This window comes from Balaenoptera musculus, chromosome 17 (assembly GCF_009873245.2).
Source record: "Balaenoptera musculus isolate JJ_BM4_2016_0621 chromosome 17, mBalMus1.pri.v3, whole genome shotgun sequence".
NCBI lineage: Eukaryota > Metazoa > Chordata > Mammalia > Artiodactyla > Balaenopteridae > Balaenoptera > Balaenoptera musculus.
Window position 1 is genome coordinate 31,189,064 of NC_045801.1, and position 24,754 is coordinate 31,213,817.

General features: G+C 36.6%; 1 protein-coding gene across 4 annotated transcripts in view; it reads right to left on the reverse strand.

Moving 5' to 3' along the window:
- Window positions 1-24,754, reverse strand: part of OXR1 (oxidation resistance 1) — a 458,944-nt gene that overhangs the window by 331,247 nt on the left and 102,943 nt on the right. For 3 of the 4 annotated variants that reach the window (XM_036830011.1, XM_036830008.1, XM_036830009.1), the window contains exon 3: window positions 23,537-23,602. The exons of the other annotated variant lie outside the window; for it this stretch is intronic. In XM_036830011.1, the coding sequence (XP_036685906.1) occupies window positions 23,537-23,602 (66 nt within the window). The remainder of the gene's footprint in view (window positions 1-23,536; window positions 23,603-24,754) is intronic. 4 annotated transcript variants of the gene reach the window in all.

The following is a 24,754-nucleotide window of genomic DNA, read 5'->3' on the forward strand; positions in this document are numbered from 1 at the left end:
AATTAGGCTTCAAGAGAATGTTGGCCAGATTTATGCATTGCTACCAGCCCTGATGTACTTCATGCTTTGGGTCTTTGCCACAATTACAAGAGAGAACACTTCATAATACACACCCATAATACATATTGAGTTCTTATATTTGCCATGTGGTCACTTTGCATTAGCTCACTGAAAGTTCACAGCGACCTTAGAAGTAGGTACTATTATTATTATTCTTACATAGATACTAGAACTCTAATTCCGTATGTGTTCTAAATGTGCCTATAAAGTCAAAAATGACAAAATCGTGCCATTTCAAACCAAACAACCATTTCTTCTTTAAAAGAAATGGCAATGGGTAGCCACAGTAATTGACTTCCTTAGAATTAGCACCCAATTACTTTTAAATTGTAGCTTCGAATTACGACATAGGAGTCTTAGTGATTGAGTGACCTGATTTTGGGTGTTACCAAAAATACCTTCAGGATCTGGCTCCAGCTTTTCCGATTTCCTCTCCTCCCATGGTCATACTACGTTAGCAGCAATGTCACCCCACCAGGCCCATGTTTCACACTCAGGCCCATGTACGTTCTAACTCTCTCCTGCTTTCTCATCCTTATGCCTCCCCTTTTTAAATTGTATTAAAACTCAGATAAAACGTCATCCCCTCTAGTAAGCCATTCCCTTACCCCAAGGTTGTTTCTACACTATACCTACAGCAATCACAACACTTACAGATTATATTGTAATCATCTGATCATTTGTCTGCAAGTTTTTAAAGAGAGGGGACTGTATTCTGTTTATCTGCCAAAGTACTTAGGAGCGTCTCAAAATCTGTTGAGTGAATGAAAGCCCAGGCAAGACTGTCCTAAGATAGGAAAGCTTCAACAGTATGGGGATAATTATTTGAAGATATACGATGAGCCAGGTGCCATGCTTTGCACCAAATGTATAAATATGTTGTCCTCCAGAGACACACAATCTAGTGAGGGGAAAAAGGGCAAAAAACTCACCGTAATATAATATATAAAATTACATAAGTTCAAAATAATATTGCATTGCTGACAAGGGAGCAAAACTTTCTCACTATTAAGGGTGAGAGTAATCACCATAATGTATTAAAGAGAAAGTGTTTTATAAGAAACTTAATTATGCAACTTTTTTTGCCAGGAGTTATTCCACAGAAGGAAGCAATATGATAAACATCTAGTCCTTTCTCTACATACTCATATGCATGGTCTCTCTCACTCTCACCCCCTTGCTCTCACATGCACACACACACGCATGCACACACACACAACACATGTAAACACACAAATACACACACACACAAAACACATGAAAAGCCTCTTAACCAAAAGATAAAGGAAACTTTACCTTACGTAAAGATTCTTACGTAGTCTACTCTCTAAATAAAAAAAAAAAAATTATCCTGGTTGCTAGAACTGAAATTTGAATATTGTCTTCTAGTCAACATCAGCTGTTAATTCAAACTGCAGATAACATAATGATGCCTTCCCTTTTGGCAAAGCATGTGAATACCAATAAAAGATGGCAAAGCATTATTATAAGTAATAAGACAGATGGCAATAGATTTTAGGCCTGCTGAAAAGCCATAAAAATACACTGAATATTGACAAGGAAGAGAGGTTTCAAAAATGGTGAAAAGTAAATCATGGTCCTGTTAAGGCATTTTAACAGTGTGCCACTGTGGTGTCACATAAAAACAGGAGACTCCGAGGAGACATGTCACCTGTCACTTCAGATATTTGTTTACAATTCTAGGAGTTCATACTCCATTATAAAGGATGACTCAGATTAAATTCAGGCCATCATCCCTCACAGTAATTAGTTTGCTAATTCTGCAGCACAGCTTTTGGCTTCTGCTCAGCAGTTGGCCTACGGTTATAAACTGGACTATTTATTAAGCTTTATTAAGACTGCTGTCAGCTGTAATCATATTGCTCCTCCACACAAAACCTTCAGTGGCTCCCTGCTGCCTTCCTAATTAAGTCCATACTCCTTGTCTTGGCATTTCAAAGTCCTTTACAATATGTTGCTAACCTTCCTTTCCAGTCTGTATTTTCACCACTCCAAAGGTTGTTCTGGTCTGGTCCAACTAAACTTCTTGTTTCTCACACACCCTTTCTGATATCTATTCTTTACCCATGAGGTTCTGACCAGACTGCTCTTTCTGCTTCCCATTTTTAACATCCCATGCCCACCCATCCCTCTATATGACCACAGCTTTTCAAGCTTTCCTGATGTATCTCAAAAATACCCTGTCTATTAAAGAATGTAAGTGGTATAAGTGGGAAAAGTGTCACATTTGAATGAGATAGATTGGATTCTGAATTCTAATTTTTTTCTACTTGCTGATGAGCTTGAGGAGGTTAAATGAGATCCCACATGTAACAATCCTGTTATAGTGTCTGGCACATGGTAGAAAATCTATATATACTGGCTTTCCTTTCCCTGATTTCTCCAATTCAGTATGGTCTCTTCTCTCTTTGAATTACATATGACAGAAAACACTCCAACTGTGTCACCTGGGAGTTGTTCATGATCTCTTAGCTCTTATCACATAGGAAATATGTGCCTTGTCATCAGTGATAAATCACTGATGGCACATTTACAAATCAAAGCCCATCAATTCCAGAAAACAAAGTCCCAAATATCATAAATCAGTTTGTCAAATTCAGAAATTTAACATAGCCTCTTAACTCCTTGTTTAGAAAAAAAATATTATTGGTTAAGAAAAAAAAAAAGCACTGTGCAGTTCTAACAACAAAATAATTACAAGATATTCAACCAAAAATAGATACAGCATTAGCTATAGCTTCATCCTATTCTGTTACTTACAATCTGCTAACCACTGTGTACGCAGTGAGAACTGGGTCTACTTTGAAAACTAGAAAACATCTAATTAAGAATATTTTCTAGATAGCATGGAGTTATTGAATAAAACAAAAATAAAATCTAATTATTGACCCTTAACCAACCTGTTAAAACTCTTTTCAGTGTTACTGAAAATTTGTCTTGATTAGCTCTTAATTCAATTTAACAATGTCTGATAATCACTAACTATGTCTAGGAGACCGGAAAATTTTTAAGATTTTAGAGCTTAACCAGAAGCCCGATAGACACTGATGTCTTTCTACAATTATTAGTGCATACATTAATAAATCACAGTGAGTACTGGAAAGATATTTAAAGTAATTCTGAGAAGAGTGCTTAGAGAGTACAATAGGATTTCTGGGATCAGGTACCTGCATGTGCACTGAATACATGTTTTGGCCTAATATCAAATGACCATGTATTTAAAAGCAGTGTTAGATCAAAGTCAAATCCAAAGCTAAACATTATCATAGAATGAAAATACTAAAAACAGGCTTTATATATGATGAAGACAATAGATCAGTAGCAACCCTAGAAAAATAAGGTATATATTAAAAAAAAAAGAAAACTAAATGAAGGCAAAGCTGAGCCTTGTCTAAAACAAATTTTTCCTTAGTTATTTGTCAAAAAATGTTCTAAGTCAGTCGTAGACAACCAAATGGATTCCCTGGCAAGCAATGAAAACTCATATGGTATTTATCAAGATTAGCTTTCAGAATAATGCAAGTTACCATCTATCACTGAATTTCTATAACATGTTGAGTGTAAGTATTCCCTTTATAGGGCAATACAAACAAATAGGATTAACAGAAGAGATAAATATGTATATCATCATCCTGTAATGAAATATATATATCTTTTTTAAAAGAAAATGATTTATCTGATAATATAAATAATACACATTTATTATAAAACTTTTAGAAAATTTAGGAAAACACCAAAATAAAAGAAAAATCACCCCATTACATATAAGAATTAAAGTTCAATCTACTAGTTAACTAATAAAAATAGAGGCTCACATTGCCTGACTTGATCATTAGCATAATTCTATTTCAGGACAGAATTTTAGGTCTAAAACCTCCTGACTCCTTGTGTACTTCACCTTGAAAATGATCATATTTGTTGAGGAACTTTCTGTGCCAAAATAAACTAGGTAATGGGAATTGATAAGAACACTTATGTAGGAATTGCTCATAGCCCAAAGGTCTGTTTGGTTTTAATGCTGTTAAGAGGCACACTGTTATGTGTGGTGACAATTTTAAAGAGGTCTGGAAACTGTTTCCAGCGCTGGGCCTTAACAGCTTTCATATTTACAGCTCAGTTTGAGAGGTGAGATGTAGCTCACTTTTGGTCCCAGAAACACCTTTTTCCCCATCCTAGCATTTGAAGGACAGGTTGCCTTCTGGGACGCTGGGGATTGATTTGTATGCTATTGGATACGGCTAAGGAAATTTCCTGAGAGACACAAAAAGCCTGAGAGAGGCTGCTATAGTCAAGAGTGAAAGTTGTCCAAAAAAAAAATCTAGGTTCAAATGCTAGAATTACTAGTATCTCAGAAGAATTGTGAGAATTACCTAATATAACAACAATAACAACAAAGGGAACATTTTTGAGTGTTTAATATTAATATGTATTTAGAGTATACTAAGAAATTTATAGAAATGTTTATAGTCAATCCTCACAATAATCGTATGAAGTAGGTTCTGCTTTTCTCTCCATTTTACTGCTGAGAAACTGAGGACAAGAAAATTAAAATATCACAGTGCTAGTGAGTAGCAGAGTCACTACTGCATCCTAAACAGTTTGGCTCCGAAGTGTTCAATTCCTATACTATTAGAGTAATAGGTAGTATGCAGAGTGCCTTTTACAGTCCAGCACTTTAACTGTTCTGAACATAATACAGGCTCCCTTGGTGACACTATATCTAAGATTATATAGTTTAACCATAAAGGGTCAATGGCAGAAGTAGCCTAAAGCCTTAAACTCTTTAGATGCCAAAAGGCCAATGTTCTGAGACTCAAAGAGTTGTACACAAATCAGGGACCTTGGATAAGCAAAGCCTTATCATGCACTATGGATATTTATACAAAATTATGCAATGAACATATATTTACTACTGAGCACAAATCTGTTGCATTAGAGACAGGGGATAAAATGAAAAGTAAGGGAGACTCTGTCCCAGAAAATTCACATGGGAGAAGAAGCATCACGCATATGTCTCCTTTATGACACTGAGGACTTCTTGAATGAACCAACTATAACTTTCACACTTTCATATCCTTCATGGTGCCAATCATGTACCATCATGTGTCTATTATGTGACAGTTGTATACTACACAGTGCCTTCATGGTGTAGGACATAATGGGTATCCACTGGATGAAAGTCAGCATGTTTAACCTGGTCCAAAGTGCTGTGCATGCTCTGCCCTTGCCTCGTGTCACACCATTCTCTTCCCTCACTTCTTATCATTCTTGACGACATCAGCACTTTCCCAACACAGGAAGTTTGCCCACATGCAGCTGTCAGCTTAAGTGTCACTTTCATAGAGAAATCTTCTCTCTTCTGTACACTAGGTCAGGTGAAAATTCCCTATAAATCATTCTCATCTCATAAGATACTTTTCCTTCTTAACACTTTCCTCAAATATAATTAAACACTTATTTATGTAATTAATTGCATAAGGGCAAAAACACTGTAAGTCTTATTTGCTGCTATAATCTCAGCAACTAACATAGTATCTGATACCTGGTAGATGCTCAATAGTGACTTATTAAATGAATAAATGAATGAATAAGTGGATTAATAAGCACTTCTGAACAAATGAATCCTTTCTGGAACACACATATAATGATTTAATCATTTCTGGAGGAACACAGATGCAGTTAAGTTGATAAATACTGGGAAGCTTAGAATTTAGTACAAAATAAAGTTATCAGAAATGATTGCCCTTTTCTCTGAGACACTCATGGTAAAGTTGGTTGTTGTACACATTCCATTACTCTTCTTTTGCTTATACCAATCAGTCATCCATATAATGCTTTCATATTTTTTGAGCCATATCCCATATCAGGTTATCCACATCTTAGGTTTTCAAGTCAGAAGCTTTGATAACCTCGTTGCTATGTCTATAAACACTTGTGTCCCCTCTAGGCTCAGCACCTGTTTGCAGGAATCACCTTGGAATTAATTCAATGTTCTAAGAGGCCAAGGCTCCTTCTGAAGGTGCAGGGCTCTTTTTGAAAGAAGGTTCTGGGTTGATTTTGTACTAATGAATTGATTTACTGAATAAAGAAAGAGTCACATCTTTCTTCTAAGGATGTCACTAACAGCCAACATCTACCATTGTTCCAAATACAAAAGATATTTAATATATCACCATTGGATTTGATTAGAAAAACAAGAAAGTAACAGGATTTTTAACTTTCAAGCTAAATCAACTTCGTTTAGTTCTCTCTTCTCTGACAAATTCCCTTCATTGACAAATGGAATATTAAAACTGGAAAGATGCTTACAGAGAATCAAAACTGTTATTCAATCTACAGAAAAACTGGTATTTATTATTCCTTTTCCTCCTAGAAATAAATGAGGCCGAGTGCAAATGCAAACTCAAAACTTTTCAGCCATCTAGACCTTAGATTGTTACTGAAATAATAGGAAATTATATCTTCATTGGTGGTTTTTGGATTGCATTTTATTGGTAGTTTTGAAAAAGTTCATACTTGTACGTGTGTGTGTGTGTATTATCTCCTATAGGCATTAAAAAAAATCAATCCCAATGAATCAAAGAAGAAATTCTTCAATTTGCTCTTTAGTGGGATGAGACCTTGCCGCATACTCTCCGAGGTAAAATATTTTCAAGATGACTCTCTAAGAAAGGAGAAAGATTAAGAAGTATATACAAAAAAAATCATCTAATTCACTAAGCTCAATTTAAAGACGAGATGTAGTTGTTTTGTATATTCCAAGAAAAGAAAGCCTATCTAATTCTTTTTCTATCATTAAGCCCAACTATAAGCCTTTCATACAATACAACTGTATCAACCTGCTGCATAAAGCTAGTGAATGAATCACAAATATTCTTAAATATTCTCCAGGAGTTGTGAATTAATTTCCGTAAATGTAACCCCTGTGAGCTTTACTTAAGGTTACCCTACGTGTTTCAAGTTCTGTATTCATTACTTCCATAATTTCATTGGTTTGTGTGCCAAGTAAATTTAAAAGTCTACTGTTTCTTAAGGAAGATAAAACTCAATTTAATTTCTTTGGAAAGAAACCATTTTCTCAATTTTGACTCCTTCCCAGGCCAAATAATCGTTTTCTAAGAATTAGACAGTTACAGACAAGGAAACATGGCTGTACCAAAAAATAGATTTTTGTTGTGTTTAACAGTAAAATAATCTTTCCTTTCTTTTATCTGAGAAAAGCCCAATGATGCTTCTGATTTCTCTGCTTTTGCAAAATTGACCTCCAGAAGTGATTCGGGAAAAGCTAATTATCATGGGGGAAAGTAATGCATGATCTTTTCCCTCTCTGTGTGTAGTATCAGTATAATATTATTGTATGCATGAGGCGTGCTAGGCACTAGAGAGAAAAGCTCAAGGGTTTCATAGTCCAGGGGAGAAAATGAATCTATTACACAACTAAATACCACTGCAGTGATGGAAACTTTTCCTGTAGGACCCCTTGGTTAAATCTCTCTTGAAAGGCCAACTTCCCCTCCTGCTCTCCCTATCAGCTTCCACCAAAACCTCACCATAGAATAAATGATCTTGACCTATTCTAATTGCTTTCTGTTTTCCCTCAACTAAGTCACGCTAACACCTGCATGCACCTTACCTAGAGAGCAGCGAAAATTGAAGAAAATGTAAAGTTAATTTGCTGAAATAAAGTTGCCACCAGTGCGATAATAGTTTGCTCTGATCAGAACCCCATATTCCACTTTGGAAGAGAGAAGATAATGGAACCATCCCCTACCCACTCCCCTGAAGCAGTGAGTAAAACCCCACGTGTCCAAAATCTTCCAAATAGGGGCCCGGAACAGGAACAGGAGGAGAAAGAAGAGGAAGTGGGCGAGGAGGAAGAAGAGAAGGAATCTCACCAACAAAAAAACTGAAACCAATGTGAATCATATGTGCATATGGTTGAATATAGTTTTGAATTGAAAAAATGAAAGAGCAGTGAAAGAAACCCTATGAATTAACATATATCTCTTAATGTCTTGAAATGGCCATCTTACTGCTTATTTTAAAAGAACTAAAAGTAAGTCTATCCCAGAGAGAAGAACCGTCTCTGGTACTGGCAAGCACCTAAGACAATGCTGGAACTCAGGGTTTCCCACGAGCAGCGCTATGGATATTCTGGCCAGATCATTCTTCGTTGTGGGGGGCTGTCCTGTGCACTGTAGGGTGTTTAGCAGCCTTGCTGGTCTCCACGCACTAAATACTAGTAGCAACCTCAAGTCATATCCTTCAGAAACGTCTCCAGACATTTGCCGTGTGTCCCCTGAGAGGCAAAACCACTCCTAGGTTGAGAACCATGGCTGTAACTGATGTGTTGTACAACCCTGGATGGTGGGGACATAGTCAACGTACCTGGGGACATTAGTGAAAGCTTCCCAAACAATGTGATACTTTTCAAGGGTAAGCAAGAATTTGTTCTGAAGGCTAAAATAAACCCTTTGCCCATGAGTAAATTTAACTGGAGATCTCAAAACTGGGAACATTCAGGGTCAGTACTATCCATTCCTGGGCCAATCAATTCTCCAAACTGTACATGAACCTTGCTCTGCTATGCTTCCCTTCTCCACCATAACACATTTTTGACACTGTGCACTGCTGAAAGACAGTATAACTTAATAAATAATGGTACTGGCTCAATCATTAGCTATGTGATCTTGAGGAGTTAACTAACTTTTGGGCGTTTCAGTGCCCACATCTATAAAGTGAAGGTGTTCAATTAGTGTTTGACCTCCAGGGCCCCTTCGAATTAAATTCTTTAATAAATCTTTTCTGTTTTTTTATAGTAGTCTCTCTGCTCATTAAAATGGATACCCTTCATATTATATTGATTTGTAGTGGACACTAATCAAATAACAGTTCTAATAACCTGGGTACTGAAAACTGATTACAAACGCATCCTCACTTTTCATGCCCCTCTGGTGAAAATATTCAGATTCAAAGGAGAAATCATTCACCATTTAGACAAATCCCAGCATTACTGCACTGACAGTGAATTAAACTGCTCAGGATTCAGTTTCAAAGAGTTACAACCTTGTCATGTCACAGATGTACACAAGTATCATATTTTTATTTTATTTATTTATTTTTATTGGGGTATAGTTGTTTTATAATGTTGTGTTAGTTTCTACTGTACAGCAAAGTGGAGTTCCCTGTGCTATACAGCAGGTTCTTACTAGTTTTCTATTTTATACATATTAGTGTGTATATATCAATCCCAATCCTCCCAATTCATCCCACCCCCACCCTCGACCTCCCTCTTTCCCCCCTTGGTGTCCAAACATTTGTTCCCCAATGTTCATTGCAGCACTATTTACAATAGCCAGGTCATGGAAGCAACCTAAATGTCCATTGACAGATGAATGGATAAAGAAGATGTGGTACATATATACAATGGAATATTACTCAGCCATAAAAAGGAATGAAATTGGGTCATTTATAGAGACGTAGATGGACCTAGAGACTGTCATACAGAGTGCAGTAAGTCAGAAAGAGAAAAACAAATATCGTATGTTAACACATATATGTGGAATCTAGAGCAATGGTACAGATGAACTGGTTTGCAAGGCAGAAATAGAGACACAGATGTAGAGAACAAGTATCATATTAATATTCTTCAAAAATCCTGAATGTTTCTACAAAGAGAGAAATGGAAGAGTTGAATTCAATATATAAACTGTAGTCTTTTTTTTTTAAACAGACTTTTTTAAAGAGCAGTTTCAGGTTCCTAGCAAAACTGACCAGAAAGTACAGAGAGTTCCCATATACTCCCTGACACCACAAATGCACAGCCTCCCTCACTATCGACATGCCTTACCAAAGTGGTACATTTATTACAATTGATGAACCTACATTGACACATCATTATCACCCAACGTCCATAGTTTACATTAGGGTTCACTCTTGGAGTTGTACATCCTATGGGTTTTGATAAAGGTATAATGACATCTATCCACCATTAATAGAATCATACAGAATAGTTTCACTGCCCTAAAAGTCCTCTGTGCTCTGTCTATTCATCCCTCCTTCTCCCTAACCCCTGGAAACCACTGATTTTTTAAAATTGTCTCCAATAGTTTTGTCTTTTCCAGAATGTCATAGTTAGAACCACAGAGTGTGTAGCTGTTTCAAATTGGCTTCTTTCACTTACTGATTTGCATTTAACTTTCCTCCATGACTTTCCATTGCTTGATAACTTACTTCTTTTTAGTGCTGAATAATATTCCATTGTCTGAATCTATCACTGTTTATCTGTTCACCTACTGAAGAAATCTCGGTTGCTTACAAGTTTTGGCAATTATGAATAAAGCTGCTACAAACATCTGTGTGCATGTTTTGTATGAACATAGTCAGATACTCTTTAAATTGTGGTTTATGTATATGAATAAGCAAAGCCGAAATGGGTATTGCAGCTTATATTCTTGACTCAAAAATAATTCAACTTCTATTGAGTAAACTTCTAACTTACATGTTTCTGAATAAACTCAGCAGTTATGTTACAGAACCAGAAATAACAGCTATTCTTGGGGTAATAATTAAAGACTGTTTTCCAGGTACTCATACAAGTGCAAAAGCAACAGTAAGACAAGCAGGCCCCAAGACAAGATTAGATCAATGTAAGATACAGAGAGGAGGATTCTAAATATGTTCTTCCAACCGTGCAAATTGTAAATGTTTACTAGTTCCTTAGGAGGGACAAGAGATTGACTTCAGAAGACTTTGAATGTTTTTCAGAGTTCACTGTATATGAATATATAGGAGAGAGTTTTAACACCATATTTACTATTTAGTCTGTTGTGCTGTTAAATAACTCCTCTGGTGTATTGGTTAGCTATTAGTGCGTAACAAACCACCCTGAAATGTGGTGGCTAAAAACAACCACTTATTTAACTTATGATTCTCTGGATAAACAATTCTGGCTGGACTCATCTGGGTGGTTCTTTTTTCTCAACCGGCCTCCCTCATCATCTGCCATCATGTGCAACTTGGCATTGCTGATTTGTTTTATACTCTCTCACATCTCTGTGACTGTGGCTGAGACAACTGAGCTGACACAGCTCTGGCCCATAGTCTCTCATCCTCCAGCAGGTTAGCATGTAATTGTTCACATGATGTCTGGGTAGGGTTCCAAGGGAGTGGAAGCATGCAAGGGCTCTTGCAGGCTAGGCTCTGAACTTCCACAGTGTCACTTCTGCAGGATTCTGTTGGCTGAAGCAAGTCACAGGCCTACTCAGATTCAAGGGAAGGGGAAACAGACTTCACTTCTTGATGGGAGAAGCTGAAAAGTCACTTTGTGCAGGGCACGGATTAGGAAAAAGTGAAGAATTATGCCTTTTTTTTTTTTTTTTTGCAATCTGCTACATCTGGGCTATTAGACTAGCAGAACAACATTGTGGTTTAAATTCTGAGCTCTGGAAATCAGCCACTGAAGCTCAAAACCCAGCTCTGTCATTCACTAGCTGATTAGTAATGACCTCTTTAACCCTAAATCGTCTTATCTGTAAAATGGGGATAATAATGGTAACTACCTTATAGTATTATTATGAGTGTAAGCATACTACCTGGCACACAGAAAGCATTCAGTGATGGCTTTCCTTGCTTACTATTCTATTATCATTACTATCTGTTATAAGGGAACTTTACCTCACTATAAGAAACACAATTATTGACCAGTTTGGGAAAATGAGATAAACTGCCCTTCCTCCTCAAATAATTCATCATTAAGTCATTTCTTTAAGTACACTTCTGAGTACATAGAAAGATCACGGAGCTATTTTTGGTTAGCTTTTATTTTTATACTAATGAATGCCTTTTTTCCCATCTTTATTGACAAGAACAAAAACAATCATCAAATTCTCCTTTGCTAAATAGTTTCAAGTAAAACAATTTTTAAATGCTTAGCTTTCCATCTGTCTTTAACTCTTCATTTTCTTAAATTTAGTATTCACTAGAGTACTTGGTAACACATTGAAATTTTTGAGTAGTAGCTACTCAAATTTTTGAGTAGTAGCATCTAACTTGAATTATGAAGTCAAAAGGATCATTTAATCCTCCAAAACACACACCTACTTGTATCTATCTGTCATAAATCCATTCAGCAGGATCATGATACCTTTGAGCATGCTTTAGTTCCATATCAAAATTAGATATTCTGTCTCTAAGTGTGATTCATAATGGAACCTTGTTATGGAGATATTTTATTACAGATGTTTCCTTTTGTAATGAAACAAATTTAAAACTTGTTTATTTTCCTAATCCAAATTGGATGTCATAACTCAGTATTTCAGTCACTCAAATAATCTGCCAACTCTGGCTATAAAATCATAATACAAGACGAATTTATGTTAATTTTAAAAAGGTTTTAAAAATTATACTGAATCTTTTACTACTCTTGGAAAAAGAAGAAACTGATTTGAAAGGAATATTTTTGTTAATGTTGGAGAAATGCTGGGATTCTTTCAGTCCAAAAATGTTCATGCTATGTCATTCTCTTTTGAGGGTACTTTTAAGAAGGTAGCCATTAAACCAGAGGAAGAAAACCCAGAGTTGAAAACCCAGAGTTGAAAGAGATCGCTTTGCTATACATATATAGAAAGTGCTTTTATTCAATACGAACATGATTTCCAGTTATTCAAATGAAACTTCCTTTACTTACAGCAGGAAGATTTGGCATTTAATAGAAAGTACTTGTGAGCATCTACTAGGCACACTCTGGTGATGACACAAAGGAAAAGAAGGTAGTATTCCTGATTTAAGAATGTTGGAGTATGCTTGAGAATATGAAGCGTGGGACATTAATGATGTAAGAATACATACAGAGAACAGACATTCAAATGGTCATTAAAATAGTGTAAGATATGCAACTGCTAAAAGACAGAGTTTAAAGAAAAATCAAAATAGTTGGAAAGCTAATAATCAAGAATTTATTTTGAAAAAATAGTGAGTCTTAGAAGGGCAAAACACAGGTTATGAGAAAAACTAAAGTTAGGGATGTTGACAAAAATAGAAGAGAATGAAGATAACTCATATCATTGCTTTACATAACTGCCTGGTGATGAATTTTCTTAACCAGACACAAGGAGACTTGAAATAAGGAAAAATACACTGAGATTGTCTATAGAACCCTACTTTATTGCAGAGCCAGAAAAGCACAGGAGTTAAGAGCTTGCAATCTGGAATCAGACTGCCTGGATCCAAACCTGATTCTGCCACTCAGGAGCCAGGTGACCTTGGGCAACTTACTTGGCTTTGTGCCCCAGTTTCCGCATTTGTAAGACAAGGAAAATAAATGCACCTGCTTATATGTTGGACTGTGCCATGCCAACTTGGTTAAGGTAGGAATTACATTTCCCAGAACCCCTCCCCTGTACGTTGCTGGGTTATTCTTTTCAAAAGAAAACTTGCCGGAGATGTGCAGAGTGGAAATGAAGCAGTGGTCATTTAATCTCTGAATGGCTTTGTCAGATGTGATGATGGACAGATGCAGAGATGCCCGGTGGTTTTCAGCTTGTCCTAACTTTCCCTCACTGCCCCATTCAGAGGTTCTTCCTTATTTGTCATGCCGCTGACCAAGAGCAGACTCAGAGCTGCCAGCAGGCACTTGACTGAGGACCCATGGAGGCAGAAGTTACAAAGAAACCACAGCTTCTCTCTGTGAGCTCCCCTTCCTGTTGTCATTTCCGTGTCTGGATGTACCTGGCTTCTCAGATTGATTGGCATGTGACTTCTCTGATCCTCTAATTTCCTCTTCTGGACCTTCATGTCCCTCCCACAATTGATCTAATTCTTTTAATAAACCCTTTATGCCATAATACTTATTGTGACTGATCTCCTGAACAAATGTTTACTGATACTCTTTCTCATAGAGCTTTGTGGGGATTATATGAGTTAATATTTGTAAAATGCTTGAAACAGTTTCTAGCATACAGTAAATACTTACATCAGTATTTGTTAAATAAAATAATCTCTAATAAATTAGTGTTAGGCAATTGAGGAAGAAATTTTAAAAGTCTGTGAAGGAGAAGGATGACAAAATGCAATACTTTCTATGACAAATACCATTTGGGGTAACAAGGACATAGGAATTCTGACACATCATGATATGGTGAGTGATACACAAATGAAACAATCAGGTAAGAACTTCTGACAGAATAATAGCTAATACCTACTGAGCACCTTCTATGTGCTAGTCTAGGTCTTTAGAATAAATTATTTCATGTAATCTTCACAAATACCCTGTGAGATACACACTCTCCATTTCGTAGAGGAGGTTAGTGAATACTACAATGAGATGTAAATAGTAAACCATATGTAAAGGAAATTAACTCCCATGACTACAATTATCATTGTTGGAAAGTGGGTCTAATATTGTTCTTTCCCCCTAGTTCGTCTTAATAAATTCCGTTACAAATTGTACTGCGGCCTGACAATCTCATATCTTACTAGAGATTCTGAGAGGTTCTGTTCTGAGGAACACCATTGTTACTGATGGTTGTTCACATCTCCTGGGCAAAAGAAGCTATAAGTGACATGAAAAAGTAACATTCTGACATAGGGGAAAAATTCTGGGGTTCTGGTAACTAGAAAAATCTGCATGTGATCCCTGACTTTGTTCCCTCTTGTCTGATTTTGAGCTAAGGCCTTAACACACCTAATCCTAATTTGCCTCAAAAGTAAAATGGGAATAACACCACGCTAAAAGAACTTTCATAAAGATTTATGAAATAACACAATAATATTTGGACACTGTCTGGCATATTATTAGGCACTTAGTAAATGGCGACCAATATTATTATTTATTCTCTAGATCTCAAGGTCTAAGAAAAAACATAAACAAAAAGAAAATTTCAAATTCTCTGAATTTGTTCTTGTTAAAAATAATACCAGTGTTCTATGATTCCCATACATAAGACCTGTTGATTTCCTAATTACTCTTGAAATAAGTTAAAGTTAATGTAGAGGTAATGAATATCTTATCTGAAATGCAATAATATGAAAAATAGGCACTTCATTTACAGGGGATCATATTAGGGATAATGTGCACTTTCCAGCATGTTGAGAGAAAACACACAGATGGCATGCCAGGTCATTAAACTAGTAGACATGTTTGATCATAGAAATTTTAGCATAACCGAAAATCCTGATAACATACATATTAGAAAAAAGAATAGAAAATTAAATAATGAAGGTTCTGTTTATATCTCCACTTCAAAGTTAGGTATATACTTAATATAAAAAACTACTCGGACTCCTTTAGTCATACATGCCTATAAGTTAATGGAAATGTATTGCAATTTACCTCTTATTTCACAGCAGGGCAACACTCAAACTTTCCTGAACTAACATTTAATCAAAACAGGTATGTCCTACCTAGGATAGAGAAAATTATACATAACTGAAAGAATTATAAAAAGGAGCACGATTCATTAATTTTTATTAGTCCTCTCTGCTGTATTAGACAGGGATCTGGCAATCACCCACTCATATCACTATATACACTCTGTTTCATTATTTAGTGTTTCATGGCTACATTATGTAAAACACTGTATATATTTGTACTCCTAAGAAGAAATGGTATTACTCATTTCATTTTTATTTCATTTTAATTGGGTTATTTATTTTTCTTTTCCTTTTTCCTGAATCCAATGAAATACTAGGAAAAGAAGAAAAACAGGGCTTCTAATCACAGTCTGAGTGTCTAGTAGAAGTCTTCAGAAAGGCTTCTTTTGGGATAGTGAAATATTTTAAATAATGTTCTTTAATTATTCACATCTATGGCTATAGCACTCTTTTCTGAATTATGAGTTTAAAAAAATGATATACTGGATCAGATTATAAAGCCCAAGATGAGCTATAACAACTCATTTTCATTCCAATTGTTCCCAGCCAGGTAAACAGCTGAGAGCTTAGATGAAATAATGATAATAAAATGCTAGGACTGCTATTTTCACAGCTATATCACTGAATACAATAAAAACTACTGAGCTAGAGTATTTTATATTTCCCAAGCCCTTTTTACTATCTTTATTCATTTAATCTCCACACAAACAGAATGAGTGCACTGACATAATTATGAAATTACTATATCAATGTCAGAGATGGGGAAACTGACTCAGGATTATTTATTTATTAATTATTTAGTGTAAAATCTAATTGGTATTTGCTTCCATTTAAACTTCAAAACATTTTAGTATTTTCAACATTTTAGTATTTTCAAGTGGCCTTTGGGGCATCAAAATCATTATGGCAGGTGCAAATAAGTATAGACAATGGAGACAAAAGTTAAAAATTCAGTATTCCAATTTGGATGAGACTATTTAGTGGGTGGGGGGAGAGGAGGATTAAACTGAAATTCTAGAGAAAATGAGAAAAAAATTCCCAGATGTGATGTACAAGGAATATTTTTAGAGAACAATAAGAACTAGTAAAGCAAAGCTGTATCAACAGAGAAAAAAGCTATGTTAACACTCACATATCTAATATTATAACTCAATAACAACAACAACAACAAAATCAATTAAAAAATAGGCAGAGGAATGAAATAGACATTTTCCCAAAAAAGACATCCAAATAGCCAAGAGGTACATGAAAAGGTACTCAACATCACTAATCAATCAGGGAAATGCAGATCAAAACCACAATGAGATATCATTTCAGACCTGTGAGAATGCCAATCATCAAGAAGACAAGAGATAAGTGTTGGCAAGGATGTGGAGAAAAGGGAACACTTGTGCCCAGCTGATGGTATTGTAAACTGGTGCAGCCACTATGCGGAACAAACTGTTTGGAGGTTCCTCAAAAAATTAAAAATAGAACTACCATACAATCCAGCAATCCATTATGCAAAGGAAATGAAGACAGGTTACTGAGGAGTTTCTATATTTCTGAAAATATAGAAATGCCCTCTTGCTTATTTGTAACTTATTTCTCTGATAGTGATAAATCTGGCTCCAGTTATATGCAATTTACATATATACATACACATCTGAAGTAATTTCAGAATTGCTACTGGGTACTCCTGGGAGAAACAAATTTACCAATTAGAATACAATGTTCATGCATAGTTCTTTTCTGTCTCCAGCTTGATAGCTTCCAGTCAAAACAGTGTTTTCTAATTATTTAGGTAAACTACTTTTTCCCCATTACGATCACTAAGGTTATGTCATACATTTGTAACAAGGTTAGATTTAGTTTTCTGTCTGCATTCTATGCCCTGGGATCCCCCAACATCGTGGTTGATCTTTTTAAAAAATGTATGTACATACATTGAAGTTCACATTTGTGATATACATTTCTATGGATTGTGATAAATGCACAGTGTCCTATATCTGTCACTGGACTAGAATACAGAACAGTTCATCACCCTAAGAACTCCCTTGTGAGCCCCCATTTTATTCAACCACTGTCCCCTCCTCAAAATTCAGACAACCACTGATCTGTTCCCCATCCCTATAACTTTTCTAGAATGTCAAACAAATGGAACCATGCAATATGTAGCTTCTTCAGTCTTCTTCTTCAGCTTCTTCACTTAACAAAATATAGTTACAATTCATCCACGGTGTTGCTAATATCAATAGTTCCTTCCTTTTTTTTACTGCTGAATAGTATTCCATTGTATGGCTATATGACATTGGCTTATCTGTTAACCAGTTGAAGGATATTCAAGTTGTTTCCAATTTTCAGTGATTATGAATAAAGTTATAAAAATCCTCATACAGGTGAATACTGGTTTTAATTTCTCTTGAGTAATTATCTAGGAGTGGGGTTGTTGGGTCATATGTCAAGTGTATGATTAATTTTGTAGGCAACTGTTTTCTTTTATCTTTTATTTTACTTTATTTTTAATTTTTTTGCCATTCCAAAAGGTATGTAGCAGTAAACATATCCTTTTAAAATGTCCTCTAATTTTAAACATTTCATTTTTCAAAGCTAGCAAACTTGTCATGATTTGTGGGTGGCTGTGTGTCAACTGCTTAGAAATATGTCCCTTCCACCCTCAACTCTTAGACTAAAATATTGTGTCTCAAATGCCCTGTCATTGGTTATTTAATCATCTAATGGATGAATCATCTATTCATCTAATCTTTAGAATAATTATGGTCTGCTTTTTTAGGTAGAGATTCCATTAAAAATGATTTTCTACTCTTTTCCTAAAATATATGTTCTACTACTTTCTTAAAATGTATTTTAAACTGAAATAGGTAAAATTATCTAAAGACTATGAAAGTACTACTTTTTCTTTGGCCAGTAACTTACTGTATTTCTTTCCTACCTCCAATCACCCAACTTATCAATCTTATATTAACCTTCTTAAAAGAGTCTTTTTTAAAATGGAGCTACCATATGATCCAGCAATCTCACTCCTAGGCATATATCCCAAGAAAACCATGGTTCGAAAGGATACATGCATTCCAATGTTCAGAGCAGCACTATTCACAATAGCCAAGACATAGAAGCAACCTAAATGTCCATCAACAGATGAATGGATAAAGAAGATGTGGTACATATATACAATGGAATATTACTCAGTCATTAAAAAGAATGAAATAATGCCATGTGTGACAACATGGATGGACATGGAGATTATCATACTAAGTGAAGTAAGTCAGACAGAGAAAGACAAATATATGATATTGCTTATATGTGGAATCTAAAAAGAAGTGATATAAATGAACTTATTTACAAAACAGAAATAGACACAGACTTAGAAAACAAACTTATGGTTAACAAAGGGGAAAGGCAGGGAGGAGGGATAAACTGGGAGTTTGGGACTGACATATACACACTACTGTATTTAAAATAGATAACCAACAAGGACCTACTATATAGCACAGGGGACTCTGCTCAATATTCTGTAACAACCAAAAAGGGAAAATAATTTGAAAAAGAATAGATACATGAATATGTATAACTGAGTCACTTTACTGTATACCTGAAACTAACACAACATTGTTAATCAACTATACTCTAATATAAAATAAAAATTTTTAAAAATCTGCTAAAAACAACATTTCCTTAGTTCTAAGTTCGTATCTCCAACCTTATCTGTTTCTCTGTCCTTCCCTTCACCTCAGCTAAACTTGCAGACTCACTGTCTCAGTGTCACCCCACCCTTCTCAATGGTTGTTCACCTCCAGGGATGCCTCCTATCCAACCTCCTTTAAGACCAAGTACAATTCCCAACTTCATCTTGACTTGGTGGGGAGGCCAGGAGAGGGAAAATAGTGTAAAGGCAAGAGAGAGATGAGAAAAATCTCCATTATTGCTTCTCCACAACTGAGGGTATTAACATAACAAGCAATGCTTTCGGGGGGGGGGCCCTTCTTAATTATGTAGGTTTATTATTCCTCAAGACAGTGTCTGTTACTTTTTTGCCAGACACATTATCTCCCAGAAATGCAGTGCTTTTTGTGAGATGGCTAACTCAGCGAAGGAAGAGATAAACTCTATTGAAAAACTGGCTTAAGCAAATGTATGAAGTCTCTCCTCTCTGCTCTGTTCTGGTCCTTGATCTCAAATATCATAGAATTTTAAACTTGAAATGAGCCTTCCAGTTCAACTTTCTAATATTGGAGGAATGCATTGCCTCTAGTCAACTTTCCAGTACTGGAGGGACACCAAGGGTCAAAGAGATGCTTGGATAATATCCCTTTATAGACTTGAAGACCTCTGCGTTAATCAAGGTTCTTGTTCACGGGGAATGTAATCTAGCTTGCTTAAGTAGAAAGTATTTTACTACAGGGTAGTAAGTAGTTACAGAAGTTCCCAACCACATGACAAGAATTCCATAGAGGAATTCTCGCTGTTGCTGCCAACCCCCTGCTCAACAGCTATGATGTCAAAGACCAGACCAGTAACTACAGGAGAACAAATGCCTTTGCTGCCTTTTCTGCACCTCGCTTCCACACACCCCAAGTCTTAGTCAACAGAATCTGCTTGGCAGAGCCCGAAGTGCAAGTAAAGCTCTGGCTGCCAGGGAGCCTTGAAAAGGTGCTCTTTGAGTTTCCAGGCTCTGTAGCACAGGAAGATACGCTAGAAGGGGAGCAGAGTGGGTATCAAATGAGCCAATCTGCAGCATCCTCCCCATGCACTCACCATACAACGAATGAGTTTGCTTCTCTTAAGGATAACAAACTGGATAATGAGGCTGTGCAGAGACTTGATTAAGAGAGTAGGCCCTGGACTGAGACTGCTAAGGTTCAAATCACATCTCAGACACCATCTGTGTGATCTTGGGCAATCACATATTATTTCTATGCATTTATTTTGTCTATAAAGGGGATATTTGTAATTCTTCACTCCCCTGATTAGTATAACGATTAAGGGCATTAAAATGTAAAGTGCTTGAAACACTGCCTCTCACATACTAAGTGCTCAGTTAATGTTCGTTATAACTATTTCTATGAAACTGTGGCTTTTTTTGAATTTATGTAAGCTGAACTAAGATCTGTGTGCATCTTTATCAGAAGACAGTTTAGGGCTTCCCTGGTGGCGCAGTGGTTGAGAATCTGCCTGCCAATGCAGGGGACACGGGTTCGAGCCCTGGTCTGGGAGGATCCCACGTGCTGCGGAGCAACTAGGCCAGTGAGCCACAATTGCTGAGCCTGCGCGTCTGGAGCCTGTGCTCCGCAACAAGAGAGGCCGCGATAGTGAGAGGCCCGCGCACCGCGATGAAGAGTGGCCCCCACTTGCCACAACTAGAGAAAGCCCTCGCACAGAAACAAAGACCCAACACAGCCAAAAATAAATAAATAAATAAATAAATAAATAAATAAATAAATAAATAAATAAATAAAATTAAAAAAAAAAGAAGACAGTTTATATGAATTGCAACAAATGGAACATATGATACCTGCAAAGTACCAATGAAAATTTTCTCCCGAGACTTTTTGCCAGCTTTTTGTAATACTGCTATGAAAGGATGGAAAGAAATCTGTCATTAACCTGCCTCAAATTAGGTAATTGTCATAGCCTATGATTGCTGTCCCAGGGAAGGTAATGAAAGCTTTCGGATACCTTTCTTTGAAGGAAAAACCCTGCCCCAGTGTGTTTACTTTGAGTTCTGAACAGAACTCTCTATTTCTATCCCTGAAAAAAAAATGGAGAATCCAGACTGGAACTAGCATGGGAAACAACAAAATGCTCCTTAATAATTTTTTGAGTCAATAATTTAAAGACAGTAAAACAGCAACAACAAAAACTTTTGACAACTTTTAGTATCTTAGATAAATGGATATCTCCATTCCATTAGGGCCAGACCAAAGGAAAGAGCCACTCTTGATTTTGCATATACCTAAAACAGCTCCCCTGCCACTTCTTGAGCACCTCTGCTTATTAGAAAATTCTTTCACACAAAGGTTTGAGAATCTGTCTGCCAAATTTAACCCGCTGGCTAGTTCCACACCCTGGCACTGTACAAAAATCACTCTCTCCTCATGCAAAGCGGTGTAGTCCCAGGACAGCGCTTTCAAGGACAGGCAGCTGTTTACAAGTGGTAACACATGGCAATATCATTAAGGACATGGACTCAAGTGTCCCTCTTCCTGACTGTGTGATCTCAGGGAGGTGCATGAACTTCTCTGTGCCCATTTTATTCTCTGCAAAATGGGTGATAATAAGTATCCTTACCTCACTGGATTGTGAGAACATTAAATAAGATAATGTAATAAGCATGAGTCATCATTAATGATATCCTCATCACCATCATCACAGACTCCATATTGGTCTTAGCGTTATCTAACATTTTCTAATGAAAGCATCTTTATGAGATGTAGTTCTATTTTTGTCTACCTTTAATAGACAGATTCATTTTGTCAGTCTCCTCCACAATGTGATTGTTGGAAGTGTGCACTACCCTCTGCGCGTGATTTAATTAGTACAGCAGACAGATGAAGTCTTCTCCCTTGCCCATTTGTTTTTGCTCTATGCTTCTATTAATGCCACCTATTATAATAGGTATGGGAGCTCATCACAACTCTGGTTTACACTGACTTTATGGACAAATAAAATCCCTCGGTCTTTTTCCCGAGGAGCTATTATGCCAACTGTTTCTCATACTACGGTTTTATGAGTGATTTTTTTTTTTTAATCCAAAGTGCTATATGATAAAAGAATTCTGCTTAGGGACAGCTTTGACTTGGTTTGTGTGATTTATGGGCAAAGACCATTTTGGTAAATAGGATAAACAAAATAAAGATGATTCCCATGGTGCTGAAAATCCAATCATCTCTCTGGCTCCTCTACCAGACTATTAGCTAGATGAAGCCTAAGATTCAGTCTTGAGCATCTGTTTATTTTTTGGTCAAAAGTGTGCACTCAGTACATGATGAACTGCCAACCTCTACAGTAATGATCTGCTCCCTTTGTTTTTATCAACCATGTGCAAGATAATCCTGATAGATTTGTGAACACTGCCTCAATTTCTACATAATACGGTACTTCAAATGATGCAATGACAAGGCACACATCTGGTTTACAACCAATGCTTCATTTTAATGCAATCTTGTGGCTGTCTCGAGGATGTAATACCTGTCGCCGATAATACATTTCCAAACTAACGCAACATGGCGTATTACAGGTACTGAAAATAAATTCAGATGTAAAGACACCAATGACGTTAACTATGTAAAATGCAGTGGAGTTTTACACAGAGAAATTTAAAAATACCTTTTATGCTATAACCTAATTAAAACACTGATCAATAGTGTTGTTGCCTCATTACACAAGCAACTCAAGGGATGACAACTGCTTTTACGATCATTTATTATTAACAATGGGAAAACATGATTTCCATTAAAATAGACACCTTGAAATGAAATGAGCATGCTCTCCAGAGATATGTGTATCAATCTTTCCTTCCCCATATACTTCAAGTCTCTTTCCTCCCCACCCTTCGAGGCATCCAGGGGGAAAATAAAAAGTGAAAAGAGCATTAAAGTTCTTCCTTCTAGGTAAGCCCAGTATTCTTCCTCCCCATGGTTACTCTAGATGTACAAAAACAGAGTAGCAAAGAGCAAAGACTTTGGATGTAAGCTGTCAGAGGTTCAGACAACCTCCCTCCACTTACTTGGGTAAGTTCTTTAACCTGAATTAGTCTTAGTTTCCTCATGTATAAATTGGTGATGACCCAATTTCCAGGAAAGGCATAAAAATGTATTGAGATTAAAGGGAATTCCCTGGCCGTCCAGTGGTTAGGACTCAGCGCTTTCACTGCCGGGGCCTGAGTTCAATCCCTGGTCGGGGAACTAAGATACCACCAAGCCGTGCAGTGTGGCCAAAAGAAAAAAGAAAAAAAAAAATTATTGAAATTACATGACAGAGTACCTAGCACAGTGCTTAGTATGGAAAACGTTCCCACAGTCCCCCATCCACATCCCCACAAAACAAAACAAACAAACAAACAAACTCACTGTAGTTCACAGACCTGGATAGGAGAATTTGGAGGAGAGAAGAAAATACCAGATTGCTGGGACCCTCTGGTATGGCTGGGCTGTGGGGCGAGAGTGCAGTAATCACAAATGTGGTTCACATGGAGAAGGAGGTCCAGCAAGTGTATAAATGCTGTTCAGGAGGCCTGAGACTGGGCCAGCCTGGCAAGCGCCTCTCAATCAACATTACATGAAAAGATTCAGGACAGGAAGGAAACATCAGGATTTCTGTTAGAAGGATTTGCAATCAATTTAAAAAAAAAAATCATCAATGACAAAATAAGATAGCATGTTGCATTACACCTTTAAATCAGAATGGTATACATACATTAACTTGGAGATCTGGATTAGCAAACAAAGAGAGAAAATGCAACTCCAAATTTACGTAAAGACACAAAGTAACAAATCTGGAAGCCACTGTCGATTTCATTTTGACCTCATAATTTTCCCATGAAGAAATAAGGTGTCCAGAGAGATTGTGATTTACCCAAGGAGACAGTTAGTTACTGCAGAGGGACTTAAAGTTGGGTCTCCTGGTTTTTGGTTGGTTAAAAGTCTGATTTCCATACACTTATTCTCCAGATATTGATATCAGGTCGATGGGAAAGCTTCATATATAAACCATAAAAACAAAAAGAAAATCATCTGAAGGAAGATTGTAATTTAGAAAGAAATGTTTAGATTATTGTTTGTTAAGCATCTAACATTTAGAACAGTGTAGATTATTTATTAATTTTGCTTTGGCTAAGAGATTAAAATTAGTAACCATTTCACAGATCCATAGGCACCTGGATTTGTGGTGTAACTAGAGGTATATTTAGGCCGTTAAAATATTGAACTGTAAGGGATATCAGGTGAATTTTTCAATTAAAAGCTTGCCTCAAACAGATTGTCACTGTAAAAAAACTCAGTAACACAGAATATTCTATAATAAGAAACATTTCTTCATGAACAAATCAACCCTGATGATTTGATAGAAGCTTCAGATGAACATATTATGAGGAGGGAATGTGATGAGAGTTAGAAATCTCATTCAGACCAACAGAAAACGATGTGAACAGTAAAGATACAGCCTGTTTGTTTGGGTCCCACATCTGAGAATGGTGGCGGAGCTTAGAGAGGTGGCCTGACGGCCAATAAGGAACTGCTCCCCTTATGTTTTCTATTCTGCCCCGCCCTACCTCACTGAGACTTTGCAACCACCCTCTCCTTTA